The 26595-nt window shown below is 49.6% G+C and overlaps 2 protein-coding genes across 2 annotated transcripts; both read right to left on the bottom strand.

Annotated features, from left to right (window-relative positions):
• Positions 1-3871: 3871 nt before the first annotated feature.
• On the bottom strand, positions 3872-10486 carry LOC138732395 (keratin, type II cytoskeletal 6A-like). The gene is made up of 9 exons (XM_069878995.1): positions 9772-10486; positions 8994-9208; positions 7238-7298; positions 6666-6761; positions 6243-6407; positions 5588-5713; positions 4891-5111; positions 4481-4515; positions 3872-4355 (listed from the first exon to the last, which is right to left on the bottom strand). The coding sequence occupies exons 1-9, from the start codon at positions 10357-10359 to the stop codon at positions 4066-4068; spliced, it is 1797 nt and encodes a 598-aa protein (XP_069735096.1). The 5' UTR covers positions 10360-10486; the 3' UTR covers positions 3872-4065.
• A 5538-nt stretch (positions 10487-16024) lies between these two features.
• Positions 16025-22381, bottom strand: LOC138732393 (keratin, type II cytoskeletal 5-like). The gene is made up of 9 exons (XM_069878992.1): positions 21414-22381; positions 20395-20615; positions 19428-19488; positions 18377-18472; positions 18088-18252; positions 17834-17959; positions 17281-17501; positions 17127-17161; positions 16025-16545 (listed from the first exon to the last, which is right to left on the bottom strand). The coding sequence occupies exons 1-9, from the start codon at positions 22089-22091 to the stop codon at positions 16025-16027; spliced, it is 2124 nt and encodes a 707-aa protein (XP_069735093.1). The 5' UTR covers positions 22092-22381.
• Between the last annotated feature and the right edge of the window lie 4214 nt (positions 22382-26595).

Raw genomic sequence — 26595 nt, 5'->3', positions numbered from 1 at the left:
GGAGGGAGCTGGGCTCTTCTCCCAAGGGACAGGGGACAGGACGAGAGGGAATGGCCTCAAGCTCCACCAGGGGAGGGTCAGGCTGGACATCAGGAAAAAGTTTTTCACAGAAAGGGGCACTGGGCAGTGGCAGAGGCTGCCCAGGGAGGGGGTTGAGTCCCCTTCCCTGGAGGGGTTTAAGGGCCGGGTGGACGAGGTGCTGAGGGACATGGGTTAGTGATTGATGGGAATGGTTGGACTCGATGACCCAGTGGGTCCTTTCCAACTTGGTGATTCTATGATTCTATGATTCTGTGATTCTCCTTCCTTGTAGTCCCAGGGTGCATCTTTTCTCCTGATAAAGAAAACTGAGCCCTGGATGCGGATTCACTGGGAAGTCTCATGATTTCAGGTCAGCTCTGTGCCTGCACATGGCATTACCCCAGCTCCATCCTGCACCGAGTGTCACTTCTGGTTCAAGTTTCCTTGGAAAGAGCTGTAGTACTTCTGTGAATTTAAATTTCTCCCTAATAAAACAACCTGGATCCACACAACACCATTCTCGGAGCTGGTAAGATAAACAAGGATTATTCATGTGTCCTGGAAAGCGCATCCAGTCACGGGACATCAGAATTATGAAGCCTCATGTTTATTTACCATGCGTTGTGGGTGAGCCCGGAGGTCCTTGCTGCTGTCCCATGGCACTTGGCATCGTGTGCAGCCGGACACCAATCCCTGACAGCTCTAGGCAGCAGGATATTAAATAACAATGCTCCCATGCCCCATCGATGGGAGCTGGGAATATTGTTCTGCTGCTGGTTTTGGTGCATCCCGTGTTCCCTTCCCTGCAGCCATTTCGTGCTTTATTTATTTGCAAGCTGTGTAAACCATTCGCAAATTAAAACAAAACCATTTTCTTCAATGAAAATTCTGGTATTGAATAAAAAGGAGGAAAGTTTTAACTGGGGATCAGCATTCCAGAGACGGGATCCCATGGGAAACAGTGGAATTAAATGTTGGTTTAAAGAAATATTTTACCTAATGTTGAAATTGCTGGCTAAAACAACTGGTCAATTCTGACCTGATGATGTGGGTTTTCTAGGTCTCTGCAAATCACAAGAAGGTGACCAGAAGATGATGTTTGGTACCTGTTGCCTGATTTCTCAGAGACGAGGTGCCAGCGTGGGCTCTTCAAACACTTCCCATGCAAACAGAAGAGACTGAGAGCTGCTCAACGAGTCTTTTGCATCCTCTGTAGCATCCTCAGACTGCAGAAGAACCCAACATCTGACTGCGGCACCAGACTGATCAAAGCTGCTGAGATGCTCAGGTGCTGTGGGGATGGGTGAGGACTTGGCTGCGGGGCTCACAGTCAAGTTCCATGGAGGGTTCAGTGGTGGTGGACCACATGTTTGCAGCTCATTGCACAGCAACATGTTGGGTACCCTTCTGTAAAAAGAATATATATATAAATATATATATATATACACATATTTATATAGTGTGTATAGGCTGAAAGAGTTGGGGTTGTTCATCCTGGAGAACAGAAGGGTCTGGGGAGAAGTTAGAGCAGCTTCTAGTATGGGAATGAGCTCCAGGAAAGCTGGGGAGGGGCTCTTGATCAGGGAGTGCAGGGAGAAGATGACGGGGAAGGATTTTGAGCTGAAAGAGGGGAGATTGAGATGAGATCTCAGAGAGAAATGTTTTCCTGTGAGAGTAGGGAGGCTCTGGCCCAGGTTGCTCAGAGAAGTGGTGGCTGCCCCATCCCTGGAGGTGTTGAAGGCCAAGTTGAGCCCCTGATCCAGTAGGAGGTGTTGGAACCGGATGGGCTTTGAGGTGCCTTCCAACCCAAACCATTCCATGATTCTATAGCTGGGACGCCCTGCCTGTTAGAAATGCCTCTGCCTTGCAAGCTTCACTGTTTCCTTAAACCATTCTAAGAAACATGGGCAGATGGTTGAAAACAGCTGCAAACTGTTAAATAGATGAAGTCCAGCCCACCCACTCTTCATAAAACCTCCTGAGGTGCAAACTAGCTGCCCCAGCTTTCCAAAGCCATTGCCTCCTGTCCCTTCCCATGTGCTGGAGAGGAGACCTGTGGGTATGAGCCTCACAGCAGCCCCACCAGAGGATGATCAGACCTTTAAGCCCTTGCAGAGAGGCACCAAACCTTTCTCTTGCTCTGGGTCCCCACCTGCTGGAGACACCACGCTGGCTTTCCAGGTGCTTGCACACCTCTGTGCAGTGAGATGGGTGCTCCAGGTCCCCTTGACTCAGGAGCTCGGAGGTGTTTCCCTGCAGTGAGTGTCCATGAGGAGCTTTTGCCTCGCAGACACAGGTGATGCCCCCCTGTCCTCTCACTCCCTAGGGTCGTGCCTGGGTGCACGCTTTGCAGGGGATGAGGAGGGGTCTGGTGGACACTGGTCGGTCTCTTTACAGGACCGACATCCCCAGTGGGCTGCAGATCCTTCCTTGTCAGCTCCCCTCCTGCCTTGGCCCCTTTCTTCACCCTTGGCTCCTGCCTTTGGGGCTGGGATCTCCTCTTGCCCCACGCTTCCTAATCGCTGCTTCCAGGATTCGTGGCTACCCTACAGCTCTGCAGGGAACAAGATCTGGAGGATGCACATAGAGCTGCAGGAGAACCTGGATGAAACCCTCCATCCTGGCAGGTCTCCAAAACCTCCTGGGTTGGGGGCTGGATTGGAGTTGGGAGGCTGGGTGGTGCGGGCACCGCAGAAGACCTTAGTTTCATTCAAAATGAATCTGAGGCCCCAAAAGAACCCTTCCAGAGGAGCAGCCGGGATATTTAGTGAGGTATCTGCGTGCGCTAAGGAAACCTTAATGTGCAGACACTGCAAGTGCTGATGTTGGGTGCTCAGCCCTGTGCTCAGCCCTCTCTTGCTCGTGCTGCCCTTCCTCCAAGGGGTGTTTCTGGTTAGAGCAATGTTTGGCTGCTCTGTTCCCATCCCTGTTTGATGCTGTTCTCGCTGCTTTCTTGCCAGATGCCAGCACTGAGCTGCTGTGCCTTAAAAATTCCTCCTAAGAGGAGGAATTCTGAGCCGTGCCCCGTGTGCTTTACTCATGAATCCAGCTAAACCTTTGGGAATCGCCTTCCTTTTCCTACTTTCTTGCCCTTTCTTTCTCCTGCAGAGACAGACAGAAAAGGCACCTTTGCAATTACCACTGCAGTGGGATCCATCCAGCTTTTGGCTTAGCCCTGAAGCAGATTTTCCTCTCCATGCCTCAGTTCTCCATCCACCTCACCCTTCCTTCCACCCTCCCCAGTCTACCCCAGAGCTAGGTGAGAGCCTAACTCCTAAAATAGATTTTTTTTCCTCAAGACAATGGTCCTTTTTGCCTATGGACTCCACTCCATACCCAGAGCAGTGGAAAAGAAAAGCCAGGAGGCAGCAGGCTTTACAAATGACAAATGCTCTTTATTGGACCACACAGCATGGTAGGCTTGGAAGTGAAGAGGCTGCAGCCATGAGGACAAGGAGCTAGAAATCATACCAGCAATTCTTATACACAGAAAGCAAAAACCTTTCCCACAGGCCTGAGAAAACAGAAGGGGCTGGAAAAATCTTTACTTGCAGACAAAACTTTTGCAGGTTGTAACGAGTGCAGCGGGCAGAGGCTTTTGGAGCATCTTGGAGCTGTTTTCATTGCTGAGGACTAATGATCTCACCAGGCTGTCATCCTCACTCATTTTAGGCCAAACGGAACAAACGTGCGTGGCCGAGCGCGGCCGTCCCCATTCAGCAAAGTGCTTCCACTCCGCTTTCAACGTGTGACTTCAGGGGATGAAGAAAGGAAGAGCAAGGACTGTGCTAAAGGAGGGCCACCACCGGGTCCACGACGGCTCTACAAAACCGTTGTCAGTGACCTGTTACAACCAAAGATGCTCCAGATTCTTGCAGCGGAGTCCTGGTCTCCCCCCACTGCTCCAGAAGTGGTGGGTGAAGGACGGAGGAAGAGGAAGGTCTAGCGCAGCTATTTACACCATTGGTTTCGTAGGGCGGCACTTGCTTTTGGAAGGCAGGAAACACGTCGTCATCCACACAGGGGGCCCCGTACTCGCCATCCTTATCGGATGGTCTTTTTGCTAGTGGTGGTCTTGGAAACGATCCTCACACTGCCTCCCGTGCTGGAGCTGATGCCTCGGCCGCTCCCGGAGCTGAAGCTGCTGCCTCCGCCATAACCGAGCCCCCCACCGAAGCCGCCGCCGCTGCCTCCGAAGCCACCGCTGGTGCTGCTGGTGGTCATGCTGTAGCCGCCGCCACCCACGCCGAGACCTCCGCCCATGCCGAGACCTCCGCCCAGACCCAGGCTGCTGCCGCCGCCGTAGCCCATGCCGCTCGAGCTGCTGACCACAGCTGCAAGAGGATACAGCACAAACCCGCTTGAGGGTCCTGCCGGCTTCCCAGGGTGGGGGACCTGCACCATCAACCCTGCAGCGGGCGAGGAAGGAGCAGGGGTGGAAGGGGGATGAGATACTTACAGACACTCACGGCTCCAACTCCCTCTCCGGCAAGCCTGTTGGGAAAGGAGAAAATAAGTAATGATGCCAAAGCACAGACAAGATACAACATTAGCCACTGGGACCATCATTAATCTTCTGTGACTTTCAGCAGGGATTGTCTTCTGGTGGGGTATGTCTGCATGACAGGGAATATCACTCATTTTTCTTAGTGCATCAGCTTCCAAGAGCTGGAGAAACTCATCTTTTCCCTAGAAAGCTCACAATTTAAACTTATCCCTCTCTCTGCCCTTGTTTTACATCTTGGTGCCCTTTTCCACCTTCACCAACTTGGTGCTTCGGCCCGTTGAAGTGATTTGTTTCTTTGAGCCCGTGGAGATGTGCCCTTCTGTGAAGAACAACATACAACAGGTCCATGTGCTTGTTCTCACCTGCTCTCTTCTCCTTCCAGGAGCTTTCTGTAGGTCGCAATCTCGATGTCCAGGGCCAGCTTGACGTTCATGAGCTCCTGGTACTCACGGAGCTGCCGGGCCAGGTCAGCCTTAGCCTTCTGCAGAGCATCTTCCAGCTCAGACAGCTTGGCCTTGGCATCCTTGAGGGCCAACTCCCCGCGCTCCTCCGCCTCTGCGATGGCTGCTTGGAGGTTGGCGCACTGAAAGGAAGGGAACCACAGAGTTGTTTAACGTCGGCTACCCCAAAATGCTCTTCTGAGTATCGCTATGGTGTTGTAGGTACTGGCTGGTGGCTCCCAGCACAGCACAGGGAGCTCCTGATAGGTCCCACTGGGAAGATGCCATAGGATGGGTAACTGGGAAGCTGTAGCCGTAATCCTGTCCCCCGAGAAGAAGAGAGACATCTCCATCTCTTTGCTTCGCTATCTGCCTTGGCTAGGGTAGCTTAGTGGCTCACAACCTGCCTCCCCAGCAAGAAAGCGGGTGTCACAGCATGTCCTTGCACCAAACAACCTTCTCTGGTGGGCAGAGACAGAGGTGGCCACATCCTCTTTAATGCAGAGGTGACAACCTGGTCTTCCGATCCTGCTCCAATGCCAGGATGTGACCCTTCCTACCATACCACCACCACCTCCCACCATGCAGCCACTGCTCTGCTGGAGCAGCCCTCTCCTACCTGTTTCTTCACGCTCTCGATCTCATTCCGCAGCCTCTGGACCACCCGGTTGATCTCCGAAATTTCTATCTTTGTGTTCCGCAGGTCATCACCGTGCCGCCCAGCAGAGACCTGGAGTTCCTCGTACTGGTGTGCAGAAGGAAGGAGAGTGTTGGTTAGGCACCACAGGGCTCTGGGAAGGGTTAGGGGACTTCAGGGCATAAAGTGCAGGTCTGGATACAGGTTAAGGGGCAGGAGACAACGTTTTTCTCAGCAACCTGCTCACAGAATAACAGCATTTGCCATTAGTTATCAAGCATGCTATTGCAGTGCATAGAGCACTTACGGGTCATCACCTACTATGAAGAACCTAGAAAAGAGAGAGTGCTCTATGCCTCTGAGGTCAGATCTACTGATGACTCCTTGTGAGGCCAGAGTCAAGGCATCTAAGCATCTTCTCCCCTGGTTTCACCACAAGGAATATAAGGCTGATTGAGTGTAGTTGTCCTCAAGCAAATGATGGGGTCTATATACAAGAGCCTAGTGCAATGTGCTCAGAAAGATAAACCCATCCCTGGTGTAGTGCTGGGATCCTTCCTCCATCGGTCCTCCCTCCCATCAGCCAGCGTGAGGCCCCATGGATCGTAGGATTCTGCCTGTCACTCTCGTTACCCACCTTGTTTTGGTACCAAGCCTCAGCCTCTGCCCGGCTCCGGTTGGCGATGTCCTCGTACTGCGCTTTGACCTCTGCGATGATGCTGTTGAGGTCTAAGTTGCGGTTGTTGTCCATAGACAGGACCACAGAGGTGTCGGACACTTGCTGCTGCATCTGGGACAGTTCCTGCAGAAGATAGATACAAGAAAAATGAAGTTAATGAACTGATATCCAGGAGTGAAACCACACAGACAAGAGATGCTGGGGAGCCATGTTCTTGCTTTTCCCCCTGCTCTGTCTCTACCTACCTATGCTTTTCTACCTTATGCTTGCATTATAATAACAGAAAGGCAGTGATCACCTTCTCTTTTACTGCTGTACAGCATTGAGCGTGGCGGTGGGGAGCTGTGGAGGACGCTGTTGCAGGGAGGGGTGACTGCTTACCGCTTCGTAGAGAGCTCTCAAGAAGTTAATCTCATCTGCCAGCCTATCCGCTTTGGCCTGCAGCTCGACCTTGTTCATATAAGCACCATCCACATCCTAAAGAAAAGAAAAGCAAAGAATTCTGATGAAACCACAAGGCAAAGAGGCTTCAGGACACCAATGAGACCATCTCTCTGCTTCCAGGTCTGTTATTCTTCAGGCTTGTTTTCATATTGCTATGATCAAGGTATAATTTTTTTAATGTAATATACATCTACTATGAGTCAGAACTCAGTTCTTGAGCAGAAGGCAAAGCTCTGACTTACAGCGATGTGACCCAAGAGAGGGTTGAATTGAGCCACTAAAGGCCACGTGGTTTGCGACTGCAACCAGAGGAGCTATGTTCAGAAAACAAGGCATCTCCATCAGCACGGAGAAGCCATTCATGGCCCCAGCCTTACTCCTAGATGTTCTAACATCTTATCCTGACCCATCTGTGAGGCTGGAGCACCCCAGGACTCATCAGCTTTGCTGGATCGCTGTGCACGCTGAGTTAATTTCATCGTCCATCCCGTAACTTCCAGTTCACTCACCTTCTTGAGGACTACAAACTCATTCTCTGCACCAGTGCGCCGGTTGATCTCGTCTTCATATCTGTTAGGATAAAAGAGTGAGAGGGTTTTGTTGGAAACAGAGAGCAAAGCCAGCATGGGAAGCAGAGACGGGACCCCTTCAGCCCCAGGTTGTTGGTTGTGGCTCCCAGATTCCTTACTCCCACCTCTTTACAGTCCAGAGCAGATGAAGAGAAAATGATTCCTGACTCCAAACCTGCAAAACTCCATGGTGTGAACAGTCCCAGCCAAGATTAATAGATTTTAGTCACTGCCGTTAAAGCCAAGCTTGTACATAAACGTGCTCAGGATCAGAACCTGTTTTGGTAGGAAGCAGGAGCAGGTATTTTCGGTGACCTTTGCCTAAAGCAAAGTTATGCAAAAGGTTTTCAACAAAGCTGCGTTGCAACGCATACAAATATCTAATAATCTAGTTATTTGGTATTTGATATTATAAGAATGTTAATGGCTCTGAATAACGCACTGCTGCATTTAATTAAGAAAAAAAATGCTGTAATTCTCCAGCCGTGGTTGTGCAAGCACAGATCATTGCACCTCAGACTGTGTTTCTGCAAAACTTTTTATGGCTCTGAGCAACGTCCTCTCATCAGATAAATCAGGGCAGGGCTTCGCTAGAAAGTAGACATAATATGTAGGCTCCTGAGGCAAAGACTGGGAGTTTAGAAGCAGGTTCGTGCCAGTCCTCTCACAAATATTGGCAGAGAGATCCCTGCAGATGGATCTCCGAGTGGACATGAGAAGTGGGAATTAGCTGGTAGGATGGGAACAAATTCTAGATGTGAAATCAAATGTCTTCTATTTCCTAAGCAGTAGCTCTAGAATCCAGACAATATCATTTGTCATTTTTAGCATAATTAGTATTTCTAAAAGCCTATAATACCTATGGAACTTCACCCACATACAACACACCAGGAACTATGTCAGTCCATCCTGTCAGCTCTTAGTGCCATCTCCCTGTCCCTTCCCCTAGAAAATCATCTCTCCGCATGCTCGACTCTCTGTTAGAAACAGATTTCATGCCTCCAGGGTGGTTTTCTCAAACTTGCACTTGGCTGGACCTGGTTGGATAAGGGAGAGATTGTTCTCGCCAAATGAAAATTAACAGCCTCGCCTTAAAAAACCACCTAAGTGTCCCTTCTAGTTGCAGACGCCGCCTGGCACCTCCCTAAAGTGACTCATCCTACCTCCGCTGGGCACCTTATCTCGGAATGGGCTTAGTCGCCTCCCCAGGGAAATTATTTGCTTTGGCAACGGTCAGAGAAAAGAGCTGAGCATCTTTCACGCCCCAGGAGCTGAGAGAGGCTGAGCGAACGCCGCTCACCTGGGGCCCCCTGGGAAGGCTGGGATTTCCTTGGCAAGAAGAGAAATAGGGGCTTCTTTCTAATTCCCTTTTTTGCATGTACTTTATACTCGTGTTCTGCATTTTTCTGTCTCCAGGTGAATTATTTTGGGAGACTCAAGGGATCAGACTGTGACCTCCACCACCCTGGAGCAGCTTCGCATGGGTGCGTGTGTTCTGCATTAAGCCCTGATCCCACACGTAAGAAATCTGACATAACTCCAGGGAATTCTGAGCCTAAGTTTTGCTTTTATGTGTTCGTTTTGCCAAACTGGAAGAGGAACCCAGTGCAGACACAAGGTGTGCATGAGTGAGCACGAACTGCCTGCCCCAGTTTTTAGATGTTAATCTTCTATGCTACCGAGCCCCATTTCTTACTTGTTCTTGAAGTCTTCCACCATGTCTTGCATGTTCCTCAGCTCAGAGTCCAACCTTCCCCTCTCTCCCAAGAGGCCATCTAGCTGCCGTCTGAGGTTGTTGATGTAGGCTTCGAAAAGGGGCTCCAGGGACTTCCTAGTGATAGTGTGACCTTGCTCTTGCAGGAGGCTCCACTTGGTCTCCAGCACCTTGTTCTGCTGCTCCAAAAATCGCACCTGGGGAAACAAAAACAAGCACGCGCTGAAGCCCATCGGAACAAAAAACCCCATTGCCAGGAAAAGGAGGAACCATTCAACACAGAAAGAAAAGGTCAAGAGACACTGGGGAGGTGGAGGGAAATTATTAGGATCTTGCTAATTTAGGGTACTGGCTTCTCGGGAGTATCAAAAGCAGCTCAGATGTTGTGAGATTTTTCAAGAGCTATTGAGCAGGCCAAATGTCTTTATTTGCAACTTTAAGTGTTTCTCCCCCGACTAGGTGCTCAGCCCACCTTACTGGTTTAAAATGGTGTTATCCTATTGAGCTGTGTAGAGCTTTGCCTTTTTAAAACCAGCAGAAGATCCATCCAGCCTCCAGGATGGTTTTTTCTGGCGTTGAAAAACTCGTCCTTGCGAAGAGGAAACACAAGATAGTTCTTAGTTTCCAGCCAAACCCAAGCTGTTTGTCGGCTGAGATTCATTCAGACAAGCCCCTAAATCCAAAGGAAGATTCTTCCTGTTGTTCTTTCCCAAGGCAACTGTTGATGTGCATGGGTTGATGTCTAAAACCAGACTCTCACCTTATCGATGAAGGATGCAAATTTGTTGTTGAGGGTCTTGATCTGCTCCCGCTCCTGTGTTCGCACCTTCTGGATTTCTGGGTCGATGTCCAGTTTGAGGGGTGCCAGGAGGCTCTGGTTGACAGTCACTTCTTGGATGCCACCAGGTGGGCAAACGGGGAACCCGGGGCCACCTCGGCCACCAAATCCAGGACCTCCCAGCCCAAATCCACTGCCCAGCCCATAGCCGCCACCACCACCAGCTCCTCCTAAGCCAAAACCAGCGCCTGCTCCACCACCATAGCCAAGACCAAAGCCAGCTCCTCCACCAAAGCCGTATCCACCACCGGCTCCGCTCCGTAGACCTCCACCGACTGAGCTGTAGGAAATTCTTTTGCTTCCACCTAGGTTATAGAGACTTCTGCTGCCGAAGCCACCACCTGCTCCGAAGCCTCCTCCACCTCCGGAGGCTCTTCCTCCTCCAACTCTGGAGACAGAGACGGAGCTAAAACTGCTCCTGGTACCACCGCCACCTCCTACGATGGCAGAGCCTGAGCTAAAGCCCCTCACGCCCCCTCCAGTAGATGATCTGAAAGAGATCCGACTCATGGTGGCTTGTTCAATTGGAAATGCAAAGAGCAGGAGAGGGGAAAAAAAAGGCTGGCGAATAAAAGCTGCGCGGCAGGAAAAGAGCAGAGGGCAACGGAGGCAGAAACCCCTGTGATGGGAGAGGTTGGGAGCCTCCTCTTTTATCTGCTTGGAAAACTTGGCACGGGAATTCAGAACTTGACGTGCCTTGCAGCAACTTGCCTTGTCAAACACACCTAGGCTATGGCAAGGCGCTGAAAAATGCATTGTTTGCAGGCAAGAAAGTAACGGAGTGAGGGAGCTCCCCCCGCTACCAAAGCCTGCCGCTCTGACTCATGGAATTAGAATTGAATGGGACGACTTGCTGAGGTCTGCGCTCAGGAGCAGGATGCAACACGATTCCCCTGAGACCCTGGGAGCCGGTTTTCCTCAGGCACGCCAAGGGCTTGCTCCTTTGAATAAGGTTCTTTGCGCTGAAGCTTTTGCAAGGTGAAATTTAGGGTTTAACGCGTTGCGACAGCAAACAGGGCAGTGCAAAGAGAGGCTTTTCCAAGTCGGCAAGCTCGGGATGTGCACGTCCCGTTGCTGGTTTGGGAAAGCTGGGGCTGAAGGTGGTTTTATTTATCAGCGTGGCGCTCTTGATTTCTTTAGGAAAAGGGATCTAAAGGATCATCGGCTTCCAGAAGTGAGACAAGTGGGAGTTGTCTTGTGGTTGGATTTTCTGGGATCTTACCAAAAAAAATTGTCTGCCTCATTGCAGAGGAAACTGAGAAATTAGGACACACGGCTTTCAAAGAGAGCAAGTAAATCCCTTTTCCAAAATAGCTTCAGCCTACAGTAAATAATACTATGAGACCTATAAAATAGTTTTTAAAAAGGTGCTTGATTGTTCTTCCTTTGAATCGGCTTGTCAGGCTCAGGGTTTTTGAACTTCACAGGCTCCCTCTGAAGTGGTATTTTTATCCCTTTTTTTCCGCCCCCCCCCATTTAACCAGCAGTTTCCACAACATTGCTGGCTCCCAGAGATGTTTAGTGAAAGGGAATTCACCCACTTTTCCTCCAGCTCTCTTCCACCCCCTCCTTCACTCCGCTGAGATCATTCCTTCAGAAGATTCTTCCAAAAGAGTCTTTGCCCATCAATCTCAGGCTCTGGGGTGAACCCTCACCTAGGAGCTTCAATCACCATGACCAGGCTGGGTGATGTTTCAGGATGATGTGAAGGCAGGAGAGCAGGGGACGTCTTCTCTTGTGTCCACGGGTTACAAGAGATGATATCCCCCCCCACAACTCTCCAAATACATCTGCAAACTGGATTCTGCCTGCCAGCATCCTTGTGCCACAAAGGCTGCCCACCTCGGGGATGTTAGATATCAAATAAAATAAGAGCGTGAGGCACAGATGAAACCCTAAGCACCTAAATCAAAAAGGTTCCCAAAATCAGCTACGTGAGCAGTAAGTACAGGAACTTAATCCAACCTGAGCAGCTTAGGGCTATCTGCTGCATCTCCTAGCTTGTTTCTGTTGATGTGTTTCCAACCACTGTTTTCTTGTCTGGGAACTTGAAAGAACCTGAGTAGAAGATTGGGGTTTTTTTGTTGTTTTGCTTTGTATTGTTGTTTTTTTTTCCCCCTCGTTGCAATCAGAAAAAGCCAGCGCTCCCAACTATCATCTCCTGCAAGCAGTCCTGTCGCTGCCTATTGCCAATAGCGTGAGTCACCGGCACCCGCAGCGCCTTCGGGAGAGTTATCGGGAAGCCGATGGTTGGACGGGCTGGGCGGTAGCAAGGGGGTGCTCTCACCTCGGGAGTGGAGATGTGGGAACCTCCTGGGTGCTGGAAGTGTGGAGTTTCACAGGGAAAACTGCACCCATAGAATCCTGGAATGGGTTGGGTTGGAAGGGACCTCAAAGCCCACCCAGTTCCACCACCTGCCATGGGCAGGGACACCTCCCGCTGGATCAGGGGCTCCAAGCCCCATCCAACCTGGCCTTGGACACCTCCAGGGATGGGGCAGCCACTTCTCTGGACAATCTATGCCAGTTCCTACCTGTTCCATGCCACACTGGCATGTTCAGAAGCAACGAATCCCCATTTTCCAGGTGACACACAGCAGCAGGTAACTTTAATAGTAACCCCACTGATACCGAAAATAAACAAATTCTATTACAGGCATGGCCAATGTATGGAGATTCGCTCTCCTAAGCCTGCAGATGTAAATTGACTCCCGTGTGCCAGATCCTGTGGATAGGGGCCAGGCAGGGAACCTGCTTTTGACTTCCAAAAAACTATGCAAAGTCACACCTGGGAACCAGAGCCCAGCCTGCTAAGATTTTAATTAAAACGAAGAGAAAGGATTCATTTCGAAGGCAGTCATTACCTCCCCAGCTCTTCTAGGAAAGCCTGTTGCTGCAGACAGGGGTAATTAAATGGGATATTACAAATGATTTGGAAGAGTAAAGCAGACGATGGTTTAGGCACTAAAATAAGGAAAATTCTTGTAGAACCTCTCAATCTCATGCAGTTTCTGATCTCAGCTTGGGTTGCTCATGTGCATTGTCCTACGAGCTTCTCAGGGTTGTGGCAGGGGGGCTCTGTTTGCCCCCTCAGGCAGGGAAGAGGAGGAGGAGGAAGGATTTAGAAGTCAGGATTTGCAGTAGAGAGGTTGCCTGGAGGGTGAGGATATGGCAAAGGGGCTGGGGATGCCAAGCAAAGGGTGGAGGAACGGGGCTAGCCAAGATGTTTGCAGGAGCTTAGCTGCCTGTGAGTCCTTTAGACTCTTTTATTTGCTCTTTTATTCACCACAGACTGAAAGAAAGACATTCATACCTTGGGAGGTTAGTTCAGGTTAGGTTGTCATTAACTGTATTAATTCCTCACACCCGTGCTGTGTAATTCAGTGTTCACACAGGCAAATACAGAAATCAGGGTGACTCAGGTTTTATTTTTATCCTTCACTGATTTTTGGCCTGTGTCTGCGTCGTCCTCTGCCTCAGCAGGAACTGGGGAGATGGAGTTTGTCCCCCGATTTTGCTCTTTCGGACTGCAGCTCCTTTGATTTACGGGGCAAAGGGAGATGGGATGCTCCTGTGTTTCAATGCGTGTGGGTTTCATTGGGGTTTTGCTGAAGCAGTTGTGAGCATCGGCTCAAAACCTGCTGGGCTGGCGTGTACTTGCTTGCTCTTCCCATTTGCTGGGCTGGGTTATGTAAAGCCGGGATGTTTAGAGGTCAAGGAAGAGCTCAACTCTGACTCTTTGAAATGCAATAAGGTGGGAAGGTTGGTCTGGTGGGTGGGTTTTTTTCCCCATTTTCTTTTTTATTCTCCTTTTGCAATGAGGGCTGACCAAAATCCCTGACCAAAATCTCTGACCAAAAGAACTGCAGTGGGTGGTGAGCTCTAGGTTGCCGTGACAAAATAGAATCATGGAATGTTTAGGGCTGGAAGGGACCTCAAAAGCCATCCAGTTCCACCCCTGCCATGGGCAGGGACACCTCCCACTGGATCAGGGGCTCCAAGCCCCATCCAACCTGGCCTTGAACCCCTCCAGGGATGGGGCAGCCACCACTGCTCTGGGCATCCAAGGCTTCCCCACCCTCACAGGAGAACGTTTCTTCCTAAGATCTCATCTCAATCTCCCCTCTTTCAGCTCAAAATCATTCCCCTGTCCCTGCCCTCCCTGATCAAGAGACCCTCCCCAGCTTTCCTGCAGGCCCCAAAATCTCCCTTAGAGCCCCATATCTGCTTGGTTTTGATTTTTAAGAAAGCAAAACTTAAATACTAGTTTAGTTTGAGTTGTTTTTTTTCCCCCCAAGCTGGAGGAGTTGTGCAATCCCCTCCCTTCCATGGAAAAAAGGCACATGGATTAATCCCAATCATACGTTAAGAAGTGAACAGTGATTAATTGCTTTCTCACTCAATGGATGAACCACCACCCTCTTCTTCCTCTTCCCCTTTTCTCCAATTCTTCAGTTCACTGTGGGATAACCATTTCCAGGTTTTCATTATGATTTTATCAGAATATTGAAACTTTTTCCCCAAATTAAAGCAAAAACATTTTTCCAGGAGGAATATTGTTAATATTTCCTGCTACTGGTCCTGCTTTAGAGGAAGAAGATATAGGAACAACTAAATTACAATCCAGTTTTATTGGACACATTCCAAAAAGAGAGAGGAAGGAAAACACAGGGTCGTATCGTTAACGTTGAAGAATAAAAAGCTACGATTTTTTTTTTTTAAATGGCACGTTCACATAAGTAAAAAAAAAACCTGATGAAAGGTGAGAGAGGGGGTAAAAAGCATCAGAGAAGGGAAAGGAGACGTGGGGCACTGGGGTGCCTCTGGGCTCCTGCTCCTGATTGCCTCTGGACTGGACTGAGCCCTGACTGCCCTTTCCAGTTTACCAAACATCTTTCTTTTGGCAGAGAGACCCAGGTGTGGTGGAGATGCTGAAATACCCCCAGGAGCAGTGTGGACTTGGCCTTTCAGGCATTTTTTTAGTGTAATTTTCACTGTTGCAGACTTTCACCTCGGCTGCTGCTACCGAGACCGTGGGGAAGGTCAAGCACGACTTGGGCTGATGGAAGATTTGGGTGTTTTTTAAGCTGTTCCGACAAAACCTAACACAAGACAGGACAGTGACCCAGCTTGCCTGCAAACCCTGATCTTGCTTTTGAAGAACTCTCTGCCTCAGTTATTAAGAATTTTTTAAAAAATCCTATAATTTAGAAAATGAGCCCTTTTCCGTATGCTTTGAGTCAGCCCCTGATGGCTCCTCTGACAAAATACACCCACGGGATTTCGTGCAGGGCACCACTATGGGCAAACCTTCATTTCAGAAGAGATATGACATGAAAAAAGAGCAGTTTGGACTTCCTTTTAGATAATCTCCTTGCAACGTGACGCTGCATCCCCGTGGGTGGTACTTTGCAGATGGAAGGAGCTCAAGTTTCTTTCCTGATATTCCCAGTGCCTGGCTTCACGCGGCTGCTGGGCTCGGCTCATCTGGAAGAAACATGTTTTTCAAAGCTCGGCTGTGAATGGGTAAAAAAGGGTTTTTCCATCATACTTGAGTGATTCAGAAGTGATTCCGATCAGGCTCCCACTAAAAGGGGGATTTTAAGAGGGGATCCACGCTTGCAAGCCACTGCCTGGGATCTTTTAGCAACCTCCTGGGGTATTTCTACACAGCAGAAAAATTACCCCCATCTCTGATAAAGATGAGTTGCTTCACTGGAAGGAGTGAGTTTGGTTCATCCCAGCAGTGAAGACAAAGCAGGCTGAGCTGGAGCCAAGTTCCCAGCCCATCCCAGGGTTTCTGTGGGCCAGAACTGAGATAAACCCCAAGATCTTGCATTTCACTGTGAACTGACCTGTGTCAGCTGTCAGTTAGCCACAATTACAACTTCTCAGCCTCGTTAAAAATAAACAAATAAACAAAACTCCAAATTCCCCGCACAGAAAATCACTTAGGCCTGTATTTCCTATTAATCCTGTTTCAGGTACTTTGTGAGATCTGGTTAGCACGTGCTCCGCTGTTTTTCTTGACCACTGACCCAAAGGCTTAAGAGCTACAGCGCGAGGAGCAGGGATAGAGGTAGGTGGAGGGGACGGTGGTGAGCAGGAGCGATACGGGAGCAAGGCAGGAGTGATGTGAAAGAGAGATGGTTTCAGGGAGGGTCTGGCACTGGTTTTACTCAGGCTGTGTAGCATTCTTCAGGCTCTGGCTTTTGATGCTCTTTTTGCTAGAGGAGGTTTTGGAGACAATTTTCACACCTGGGTTGGTGCCTTTTGCACTTCCAGAGCTGAAATTCCCTCCGCTGGTGCTCAGACTGCTGCCGCCACCGCTGCTGCCTCCTCCAATGCCAAGACCACCTGTGATGCTGAGACCACTTCCTCCTCCATATCCACCTCCGAGACCACCACCACCCCCGAGTCCAAGTCCTCCTCCACTTCCAATGCTGTAACCTCCACCAGCAGCTCCTCCTCCAAGACTAAATCCGCTTCCACCACCTCCTCCAAGACCAAATCCGATTCCACTGCCTCCTCCAAGACCAAATCCGCTTCCACCGCCTCCTCCAAGACCAAATCCGATTCCACCGCCTCCTCCAAGACCTAATCCGATTCCACCGCCTCCTCCACCTAGGCTCAGTCCACCAAATCCTCCTCCTAAGCCAGCTCCAGCAGCCATGCCAGAGCTGGAGCTGATGACAGCTGCAAGAAAAAACAACCAGAGGGTCAGACATCTTCTTAGCAATCACCCAGCTCCAGAAAGCACCATCATCAGGATCTAGGCCCACAGGAAAGTGGACCTGCCCTGGAGGAGTTCAAAATGGTGTAGATGTGGTGCTTCAGGACATGGTTTAGTAGACACGTTAGAATCATAGAATCATAGAATCACTAGGTTGGAAATGACCCACCGGATCATGGAGTCCAACCATCCCCATCAATCGCTAACCCATGTCCCTCAGCACCTTGTCCACCCGGCCCTTAAACCCCTCCAGGGAAGGGGACTCAACCCCCTCCCTGGGCAGCCTCTGCCACTGCCCAATGACCCTTTCTGTGAAAAATTTCTTCCTGATGTCCAGCCTGACCCTCCCCTGGTGGAGCTTGAGGCCATTCCCTCTCGTCCTGGCCCCTGTCCCTTGGGAGAAGAGCCCAGCTCCCTCCTCTCCACAACCTCCTTTCAGGTAGTTCTGAACATCTTATGCTGGGTGAAAATTCCCTTTTCCCAAGGCTGCTCACAGCCTGTGCTGCCAACAAGGCCAGGGAAAGACGAGCACTGTGGTACTTACAGTAGCTGACGGGGTTGAGTCCCTCTCCGCTCAGCCTGTTGGAGAGCAAATAAAGGGAAGGTTGAAGCAAAATGAAGGAGGCGGGCACAGGGACCAGTTGTTGGCAGGGACAAACTGATAGTCACTGTTATTCCTGCAGGAATTTTCCTCCTACCTGCTCTCCTCGCCCTCCAGCAGCTTCTTGTAGGTCACGATCTCGATGTCCAGGGCCAGCTTGACGTTCATGAGCTCCTGGTACTCGCGGAGCTGCCGGGCCATGTCAGCTTTGGCTTTCTGCAAGGCATCTTCCAGTTCTATCATCTTTGCCTTGGCATCCTTCAGGGCCAGCTCCCCACGCTCCTCAGAGTCTCCGATGGCAGTCTGGAGGGTGGCGCACTGCAAGAGGAGGATTGGGGCTCCTAAATGCTGCTTTTCTTTTGGGGTAAGGGTCACTCAAGGGAAAAAAAAAAACTATTCTGGCTGGGCTGCTAAAGAACAACAGTTATGACTGAGGTCGTTCACCCATCTCTAACGGAGCTGGAGGCAAAATGCCAGCCTGACAAGAATGATTTAATTCATCACACAGCGTGATATCCTTTTCCAGAGGGAATTCAAAATGTTTAGTGAGGTACATCATGCACCGTAGCTGTTAAAGTCACTGGCAAAGCAGGGTGGCCCTGCTAAGGGACTGCAGAGCAGGTCTCCATGGCCTCATTTGCCGTTCCTACCTGATTCCTTGTGTTCTCTATCTCTGACCGGATCCTCTGGATCAGCCGGTTGAGCTCGGAGATTTCTCCCTTTGTGTTGCGCAGGTCATCCCCATGTTTCCCAGCTGTGGCCTGCAGCTCCTCAAACTGAGGTTCAGAAGGAAGGGTAAACCATCTGAGGCGTCCAGGTGGACAAGACGTGGCTCAAAGAGCCTCATATAGGGACACAGGAATATCCCCAGAGATGCCTCCATGGCATCTTTGGGTCTGTTCACCTTGGTTTGGTACCAAGCTTCTGCCTCTGCGCGGCTCCTGTTGGCGATGTCTTCATATTGAGCTTTGACTTCTGCGATGATGCTGCTGAGGTCCAGGTTTCGGTTGTTGTCCATTGACAGAATGACAGCCGTGTCGGACACTTGTGCGCTGAGCTGAGCCAGCTCCTGCGAAGAAGCAGAGAAAATCCCAGGCCAGCTGCACTCACCTTTTCAAACGCCACAAAATGATGGTAGTCACTGCCCAAGGGGGAACAAGAGGATGGAAATCAGGGGAGGAGAGAGTCTGTACCGCATCGTAGAGGGCTCGGAGGAAGCTGAGCTCATCGGTCAGAGCATCCACCTTGGCCTCCAGCTCCACCTTATTCATGTAAGCAGCATCCACATCCTGGAAAAGAGCAACCAGTGGGGACAACTGAGGCACTCGGTGCCTCTTCTTTAGTTCAGCCAAGAGCTGCCCAAGCCTGGAGATGAGGCTCCCCCTTTTCCTGACTGCTGCCTGGCTGGAGAAGCTGCGCTTGCCACATGCCCATGGGAGAGCACCAAGAGGACATCACTTGGCCAAAAGAAGTGTGCACTTTCATTAATGGGCGAGGGTGCAGGCCATTTGGCTTTGATACCTGGGGTTCCTGGCACTATTGACCATCTTTGTTTATGTTTTGCCCGGGTAAGTGTGGATGAACAGTGTAGGAGGGGAGCAGGACAAGAATCTTCTTAGAATCACAGACTCCTAGAATGGTTTGGGTTGCAAGGGACCTCAAAGCCCATCCAGTTCCACCCCTGCCATGGGCAGGGACACCTCCCACTGGATCAGTGGGCTCAAAGCCATATGGAACCTGGACTTGAACACCTCCACCTTGAACACCTTGAGGCATCCATGACTTCTCTGGCCAACCTGGGCCAGGTCCTCCCCACCCTCACAGCAAAAACTTTTCTCCCTAAGATCTCATCTCAATCTCCCCTCTTTCAACTGAAAACTGTTACCCCTCATCCTCTCCCTGCCCTCCCTGATCAAGAGTCCCTCCCCAGCTTTCCTGGAGCCCCTTTCCATATTGGAAGCTGCTCTAAGGTCTCCCCAAAGCCTTCTCTTCTCCAGGCTGAACAACCCCAACTCTCTCAGCCTGTCCTCGTACGGGAGGTTCTCCAGCCTTCTGATCATCTTTGTAGCCTCCTACTTCCATCCTCCAAGCCCCTCCATTCCTTTCCCCCAGAACCACAACCCAAATGACCACTTTAAAATACGAGGGTGCAGCTCCATGAGATCTCCCATCCTTTTGGACTCTCCCAGCCTACGCAATGCTCAGGTCTAGCTCAGCATCCGTAGCACCTCGCGTCTCACACACCTTCTTCAGCACCACAAAATCATTCTCTGCTGCTGTGCGTCGGTTGATTTCCTCTTCATATCTACAGGGACAAAGCGAAAGATGTGTTGATTCATCCCTGAGTAAGCAGAAAAGTTGAACAGATGGGACTGTAAGATTGTCTGGGAAGGGTATGGTGATTCCAAATCAACCTCTGGAAACTGCCTATCTCGGATTTACGAGAATCTGATTTCTCAAAGGGTCAAACAGAAGTTTTGACCTAATGCAGCTGGAACAAGGAGGGCAAAGCTGGTTTAGATTATTTTCTTTTGATAGAGCCATCACAAGTTTGTGTGTCCTGGCTGAATCTGCATTTTCTAATTAGAAAAAATGTCAGTGGAGCATCTTTCTGCTGCTGTAAAGGAGGACAGAGATTTTTCAGGAAGAGATACCTAATAATCGTAGAATCATGGAATGGTTTGAGTTGGAAGGGACCTTAAAGCTCATTCAGTTCCACTTCCCCTGCCATGGGCAGGGACACCTCCCACTGGATCAGGGGGCTCAGAGCCCCATCCAACCTGGCCTTGAACCCCTACGGGGATGGGGCAGCCACAACTTTTCTGGGCTACCTGGGCCACTGCCTCACCATCCTCACAGGAAAGGGTTTCTTCCTAAATTGTCTTCTCATTCTCCCCTCTTTCAGATGAAAACCATTCCCCTTTGTCCTATCCCTGCCCTCCCTGATCAAGATCCACTCCCCAGCTTTCTCGTAGCCCCGTTTCAAGTACTGGAAGGCTGCAGGGGTTAGTTAGGTGCTGTTACAGGCTTAGAGGACAAACAGGAGATGCTCTTTTTTGCCTTTCCTGTAAAGTTTGATGAATATCTCTGGCTTGATATTTGACTTTCAAAAAGATCAAGCAAGAATAATCCTGCTGCCTAGTGCTAAGTGGAACCATTTGCATCCCATTCCACCCCAGGGTGCCTGGAGGTGCCACTAACAGGCACTCACTTGTTCTTGAAGTCCTCCACGAGGTCTTGCATGTTCTTCAGCTCCCCATCCATGCGTCCCCTCTCGCTGAGCAGGCTGGCCAGCTGCCGTTTTAAGTTGTTGATGTAAGCCTCAAAGAGTGGGTCCAGGTTGCTTTTGCTCGAGTTTGTTTTTTGACCCTGGTCCTGCAGGAGAGTCCATTTGGTCTCAAGCACCTTGTTCTGCTGCTCCAGGAAGCGAACCTGAGTGTTGGGAAGCAGAAGAGCCTTAGCAGAAGATACCTGTGAACGTGCTGATGGCCATAATCAGGAACCGGGACACAAACCTCGGAAATCACAAACTAAGAGTACTAAATCCAGATGTTAAGATCCTCCAGGTTATCTAGGACTATATTAGCCCATCCAGTAGCTAAGAAAATCTGCTCTGAGTGGACAGTTTTCTTCAGAGACAGTTTAATTTAGCAAGACAATGAGCAGTCATTGGAAAATGTGGGTTCAGCTCTTCATTGCTTCCTTTTGGTTTTCCTCCTTTGTAAGAGATACAGATCTTTGTTCATTAAAGCTAAGACCTGAGTACTACAGGTTAAAAGGCAAGCACTTAATTGCCTTTCCTTTTGCTCTTACAGACTACGGATTTACTCAAGTAAAAGCCAAGAAATGATTTAAGTTGGGTCAATATAAAGAGGACTTTAGCTTGCAGGCAGTAAAGCAATAAGGACTAACCCGGCTGCTGTGATTCCCCACAGAGAGAACTGGGTTAAGCAGCCAGATCTGGCCCTGAAGCTGGCTTACTACGTTTGAGCTAGCGGATTTCATTTCTCAGGCACAGAACTGAATCTAACCCTCTTATTCCTAGCTTCTGATATCCAGTTTTCTGCCTTGTAACTCTTTAGGAGAATGTTCCTTTTTGATTACTTCCATGATGCCATGCAGATAGGAAATATGCAAGAGGCTGCAGATTTATGAAGTCATATTTTTGTAGCTAAAAGACCATCTCGTTCCCTCTCTATCTTGATTCCACAGCACTCGATGAAGTCTCACCTTGTCAATAAAAGAAGCAAACTTGTTGTTGAGGGTCTTGATTTGCTCCTTCTCATCTTTTCGCACCTGCTGAATGTTTGGATCTATCTCCAGATTCAACGGTGCCAGGAGGCTCTGGTTGATGGTCACTTCTTGGATTGTGCCAACTCCAGGTGGGGCACCACCAAATCCCCCCGGGCTTCTGCCACCACCCAGTCCTCCAGGAAATCCTCCCAAACCCCCAACTCCAGCAAAGCCAAAGCCTCCGCCGCCTCCTTGTACGCCACCAAAGCCTAGCCCCCCAGCACCTCCACCAAAGCCATAGCCACCACCTCCACCACCAAGACCAAGTCCAAGGCCACCACCAGCTCCACCACCACCAAGTCCATAGCCACCACCACCACCCAGCCCAGTGCCACCACCAGCTCCACCCCCAAAAACAGCTCGGTAGCTGGTTCCAACACCAACGGCTACTCTCTTGCTACCACCAAGGTTGTAGAGGCTCCTGCTGCCAAAACCACCACCACCACCACTGCCACCTCCTCCAATGAGCCTTCCAAAACCACCTCCGCCTCCTCCAGAGCGTGCCACAGACATCGAACTAAAGCCAGCCCTGTTCCCGCTTGGAATAATAGCTGAGGCAGTGCTGTAGGATCTGCCTCCACCTCCCGCTCTCATGCTGTAAGCTTGCCGGTTCATCGCAGTAGGAGACAGCAACCCAGCGCTGGTGAGAAGCAGCAAACAGAGAGTGCAGCTTTCTGGTGGAAGGGAGCGTGGGGTGCCCTTTTTATCTCCCTGGGGATCTGGGCTTGGTTGCGTGGAAGTTCAGTGATCAATTTGGTACCTTCATGGTTTTGACGTGCCAGGCAGCCAGCTGTCTTATTGAAACTCGTTAAACACTGATTGCACTCAAACACACCTACTGGAGCTGGTGTGAATCTGCCCAGCTAGAAGAGTTATCTAACTGCCTGGGTTTTGGCAGGGAGAGCTCAGCCTTGATGCAAAACCTCTGCGGGCTTGCAGAGATATTATTTTATTTCTTCACTGCGAAGGAGGTGTTTAAAGGACGGGTGGTGAGGGGCATCATTTAGTGATTGATAGGAATGGTTGGACTTGATGATCATGTGGGTCATTTCCAACCTAGTGATTCTGTGATTCTGTGATTCTGTGATTCTGTGATTCTGTGAAAAAGGAAATAAAAAAAAAGGGGGGGTAAGGGGGAGAAGAGAATCACAGGGAATAACCACGCGGATAGCCCTGCTGCAGATATGATATAGTAAATCAGTGTAGAGCTTCATGGAGACTCCTCTGAATTAACTTGAACGAAAGGCAGGGAGACTAAAACAGCAACATCTGAACAGAGAAATTCTCAGGGCTTCTTCACCTGAAGGCAGTGCGGGTGTGATGTTCGCCAAGCCTGACATCTCCTTTAGGGTTGTAATTTATCCTCTCTGCCTGTTCACACTGGTTAGGCAGGACCATCCTTTTGAGCTGACTCAGTACCTAGTGCAAAGAGATCCCAATCCATGATTTTCCTCTGATGCACAGTTGGACTTGATGATCTTAGAGGTCTTTTCTAGCCTTAATGATTCTGTGATTCTATTCTATGAGTCTATGACACTGTATTTAGGTGTCACCACAAATGTTGGCCACTTAAGTGTTACGGGTTTAGTGCAGGGCAGGTTTCTTCAGCTTCCTTTCTAGAGATATTGGCACCTCTAGAGGACAACCCCGTCCCACCCAGAGGCTGTTGTTGCAACTGGTGATGTGATCAATATACTTTCATCTTGATCTAAAAGGCTTTTCAAGGAAGTTGGGGATTGGAACTGCCTGAGTTTTAAGGTCCCTTCCAACCCAAACCAGTCTATGACTCTATGAAGGAGGCGGATTTGCTGAAATGCCTTTTGCCCAGCTTTGTGGATCTGTATTATTTCACATTAACATTCAGGTGCAATCAGTCATGAGTTTCCAGCTCTTCCCAGGTATTATTTCTTTTACAGACCTTTGAATATTTCCATTTATAAGGTTGCCAAAAGCAAAGACTTAACAGACATGAAAAACATTCCCACAAATTCTTGTTATTTACTTCTTGGAATCCTTGAGGGGCAAAAATCAAATTCACTAGGGTGTGCTGACACTTTCTGGTTTTGTGGAATTGCAGTGTTTGGAGTATTTTATTCTTCAGATTTAAGAACTCCATTCGTTTTCAGCATGTTGCTGTCCTGGTGGCGTTGCCCATACTGTGTGCATGACTGAAGCTTAAATATGTTTGCAATACAGGACTTTACATGCCCATTCATGAACCCCAGTGCTACAAAACCATTAAGTACGAGCTAAAAAACCATTGGCATCTCTGGAAGAAAAATTACGCCGGTGCTTCATGTTCTGCTGAATACAGACAACCAAATATCTGATTATCCTCAAAGAAATGCTGCCAGGCTGGATCAGACCAGGAGAGTGGGGTCATTCCAATAGCATTTCCCACTGCAGAGCAAAATTCCTGGTTGGTACAGGTTCTCTCGCTTCTCTTTGTAAAAAAATCTTGGGCTGAGTCTGCCTGGGATGTCACTTGAAATTCATGAACATCTATTCCCTTGATGATTTGCATAAAATTCAAAGCCCGGGTGCGATGGGAAAATGAGATTGTCTTCATGCTTTCTTGACCCCAATAAAGGCAGATTGTCCTGAAAGCTGACAAACGGGTTCAGATATTAGAGCCAAGTGAATGTAATGGGATTAAAGGTGGGGCTGCCAACAAGAAAGAGGGAATTGTCAATTTTGGCTCCCACACTCTTATTCCTTCAGCCCGTTGTCCACAAGGTATGTGAGCAACGCGCGGGCTGGGTGAAATATGCCCCATTTCTTTACCAGGATGGTTTATTGTGTGGAGGTTTATTGTGTGGTGTTTGCAAGTCCATGCCCACAGACAGATGTGGCTTTTTGCATCTGTCAGTTCAGATCTTAAATCATAAAGATTGGAAAATACCTCTAAGCTCATCCAGGCTAGCTCCAGTGTTGATTAAACCGTGTCCTGAAGTGCCATGTCCACATGTTTTCTGAACCTCTTCAGGGATGGGGACTCCACCACTGCTCTGGGCACCCTCTGCCAGTGCTTGAGAACCTTTTCAATGAAGAAATTTCTCCTGATGTCTAATCTAAACCTCCCTTGGCGCAACTTGAGGCTGTTTTCTCTCATCCTATAGCTTGTTACTTGGGAGAAGAGACCAGCACCCACCTCACTACAACCTCCTCTCAGGTGGCTGTAGACAGTGATAAGGTCTCCCCTCAGCCTCCTCTTCTCTAGGCTAAGCAACCTCAGCTCCTACTCATAACCCTTGTGCTCCAGACCCTTCACCAGCTTTGTTGCCCTCCTCTGGACATGGTCCAGCAATTCAATGTCTTCCCTGTACTGAGGGACCAAAAACTGAGCCCAGGATTCAAGACGCTGTCAACTCTGGTAGACACGGTTGATCTACAAAAGGGAATGTCCAGAGTGACACTGGGCAGGAGTTGCCCCCCAAGTTGCTCCCAAAAACTTGCTCCTGGCATTTTTTGTCTCTGAAATAGCCTGGTCTACATAAGCATCTTCAAGCAGGCAGCAGAAAATATGGATTTTGCAATACTCAGGCACTGAGAAGGGCAGGGATGATTAATGTTATTCTTCTAGAAAGGCAAGAGCTGCTGGGCTGCTTTGGTACCCCGGGGAGCCGGCTGGGTTTTTGTGTGCAGGTATTGTTTTGCAGGGAGGTGATCAACATAAATTATGAGCCGCCGGGGCACTGGGAGCTTCTCCTTTGGGTGTTTCTGCTTGTTATTTGCATACAAATTAAACGAAGTCCAAGTTGCATGCAGTGAGACGGAAAAGATGAAAATAACCGTTTCAAAAAGCATCCTCTTCAGGTGAGTGGGTTTTGCCTTCTCGACAGGGCTGATCTATTTGGATTTCACCTCCCAGCCCAAGTAGTGTTGCTAAGGCACGTCATTTATTGAAAAACAAATAGTGATCTGCTACCTGCCTATTCCATCCAATAAACCATCATGATTTCCATCAGGAGGAGCCTGAATCTACCGCGGTCGTCACAGCCTCCAGTTCATCACCAGCACACCAGCATGGACAGACCAAGCCTGATGGGAATGTTGAACTCATCCTCCAGCCATGGAGAAGCTGGGGCAGACAAGCCATGAGTCAGCAGTGAAGTCTAGGAAGTGGAGCGAGACATTGGGGAATAAATTACAGCAGCCGGTCCTCAGAGTAGCTTTCATGGGGCAAATTAACCTGCCCACACCCTGTGCTGCTTCCAGGCTGGGTGAGGAGAGACAGATTTCTCCAAAGGGCAATTTGGAGTGAAATTGCCTCAGGGAATTTTGGCTGCACCCAGGTGAACCGTGGGAGAGGAGAAGCCAGCAGGGCTGGGTGGTTTTCCCGACATCCAGCTGTTCATCCAGCTGTGATGAGCTTCACAGTGGCAAGCCTTCCTCATCCATATTATAGAGACCTTTCAATGAGTCAGTGTCCACTGGAAAGTGGGGACCCTTGCAAAGAAAAGGGAGGGGGCAGCCTGATCTCCCCTAAATCCCAGTCTCCTACAATGGCAGGAGAGGGTTTTCCCTTCCTACAAGGGAATGTTAGTGAGGAAGGTCCAGGCGCATCCTATAGACTCTGCTCTTCGTGTAGTGTTGTGTGTTTTGAAGAAGGTGGGGGATTTGAGGAGGAAAGGGTCTGATGCTGTGTTTTTGTAGAATCCTGGAATGATTTGGGATGGAAGGGACCTCAAAGCCCATCCAGTTCCACCCTTGCCATCGGCAGAGACACCACCCACTGAATCAGGGGCTCGAAGCTCCATCCAACCTGGCCTTGGACCCCTCCAGGGATGGGGCAGCCACCCCTTCTCTGGGCATCCTGGGCCAGGGCCTCCTCACCCTCTCAATATTTGGAAGGCACACTCTTCTCTTGTTTTCTTCTAAAATTTCGGGGAGGTTTTCAGGAGGTGTGGTTATTTTCTTGTTATTACTACCTGGGTTCTCACTGATTTCTTTAAACAAGGGCCTGACTGCTCTTTTCTTCCACCTCCAGAGATCCCAGACTGTGTGAGAGACCCCAAGTGAGCCTCACATCCCCCACGGGGTTAAATATCCTGATTTATGCTGCATTTCCAGACCTGTGCTTTTATGACATCAGGGAGGGAAATAAAACCCATGAAGC

Source organism: Phaenicophaeus curvirostris, chromosome 30 (genome assembly GCF_032191515.1).
Source record: "Phaenicophaeus curvirostris isolate KB17595 chromosome 30, BPBGC_Pcur_1.0, whole genome shotgun sequence".
NCBI lineage: Eukaryota > Metazoa > Chordata > Aves > Cuculiformes > Cuculidae > Phaenicophaeus > Phaenicophaeus curvirostris.
The sequence above is the reverse complement of the archived record's forward strand: the minus strand, read 5'-3'. Positions and strand labels throughout refer to the sequence as shown.

What these genes read in the sequence shown, in the direction of transcription:
- LOC138732393 (XM_069878992.1), bottom strand. Translation starts at nt 22,091, where the DNA reads ATGAACCGGCAAGCTTACAGCATGAGAGCGGGAGGTGGAGGCAGATCC. An exon ending in AAGCTTGGTACCAAACCAAG is followed by an intron (nt 17,960 to 18,087) that starts GTGAACAGACCC and finishes TCTGAACCTCAG; the next exon opens with TTTGAGGAGCTGCAGGCCAC. An exon ending in TAGAGAACACAAGGAATCAG is followed by an intron (nt 17,502 to 17,833) that starts GTAGGAACGGCA and finishes CTCCTCTTGCAG; the next exon opens with TGCGCCACCCTCCAGACTGC.
- LOC138732395 (XM_069878995.1), bottom strand. Translation starts at nt 10,359, where the DNA reads ATGAGTCGGATCTCTTTCAGATCATCTACTGGAGGGGGCGTGAGGGGC. An exon ending in AGTTTGTAGTCCTCAAGAAG is followed by an intron (nt 6,762 to 7,237) that starts GTGAGTGAACTG and finishes TCTTTTCTTTAG; the next exon opens with GATGTGGATGGTGCTTATAT. An exon ending in TCGAGAGCGTGAAGAAACAG is followed by an intron (nt 5,112 to 5,587) that starts GTAGGAGAGGGC and finishes CCTTCCTTTCAG; the next exon opens with TGCGCCAACCTCCAAGCAGC.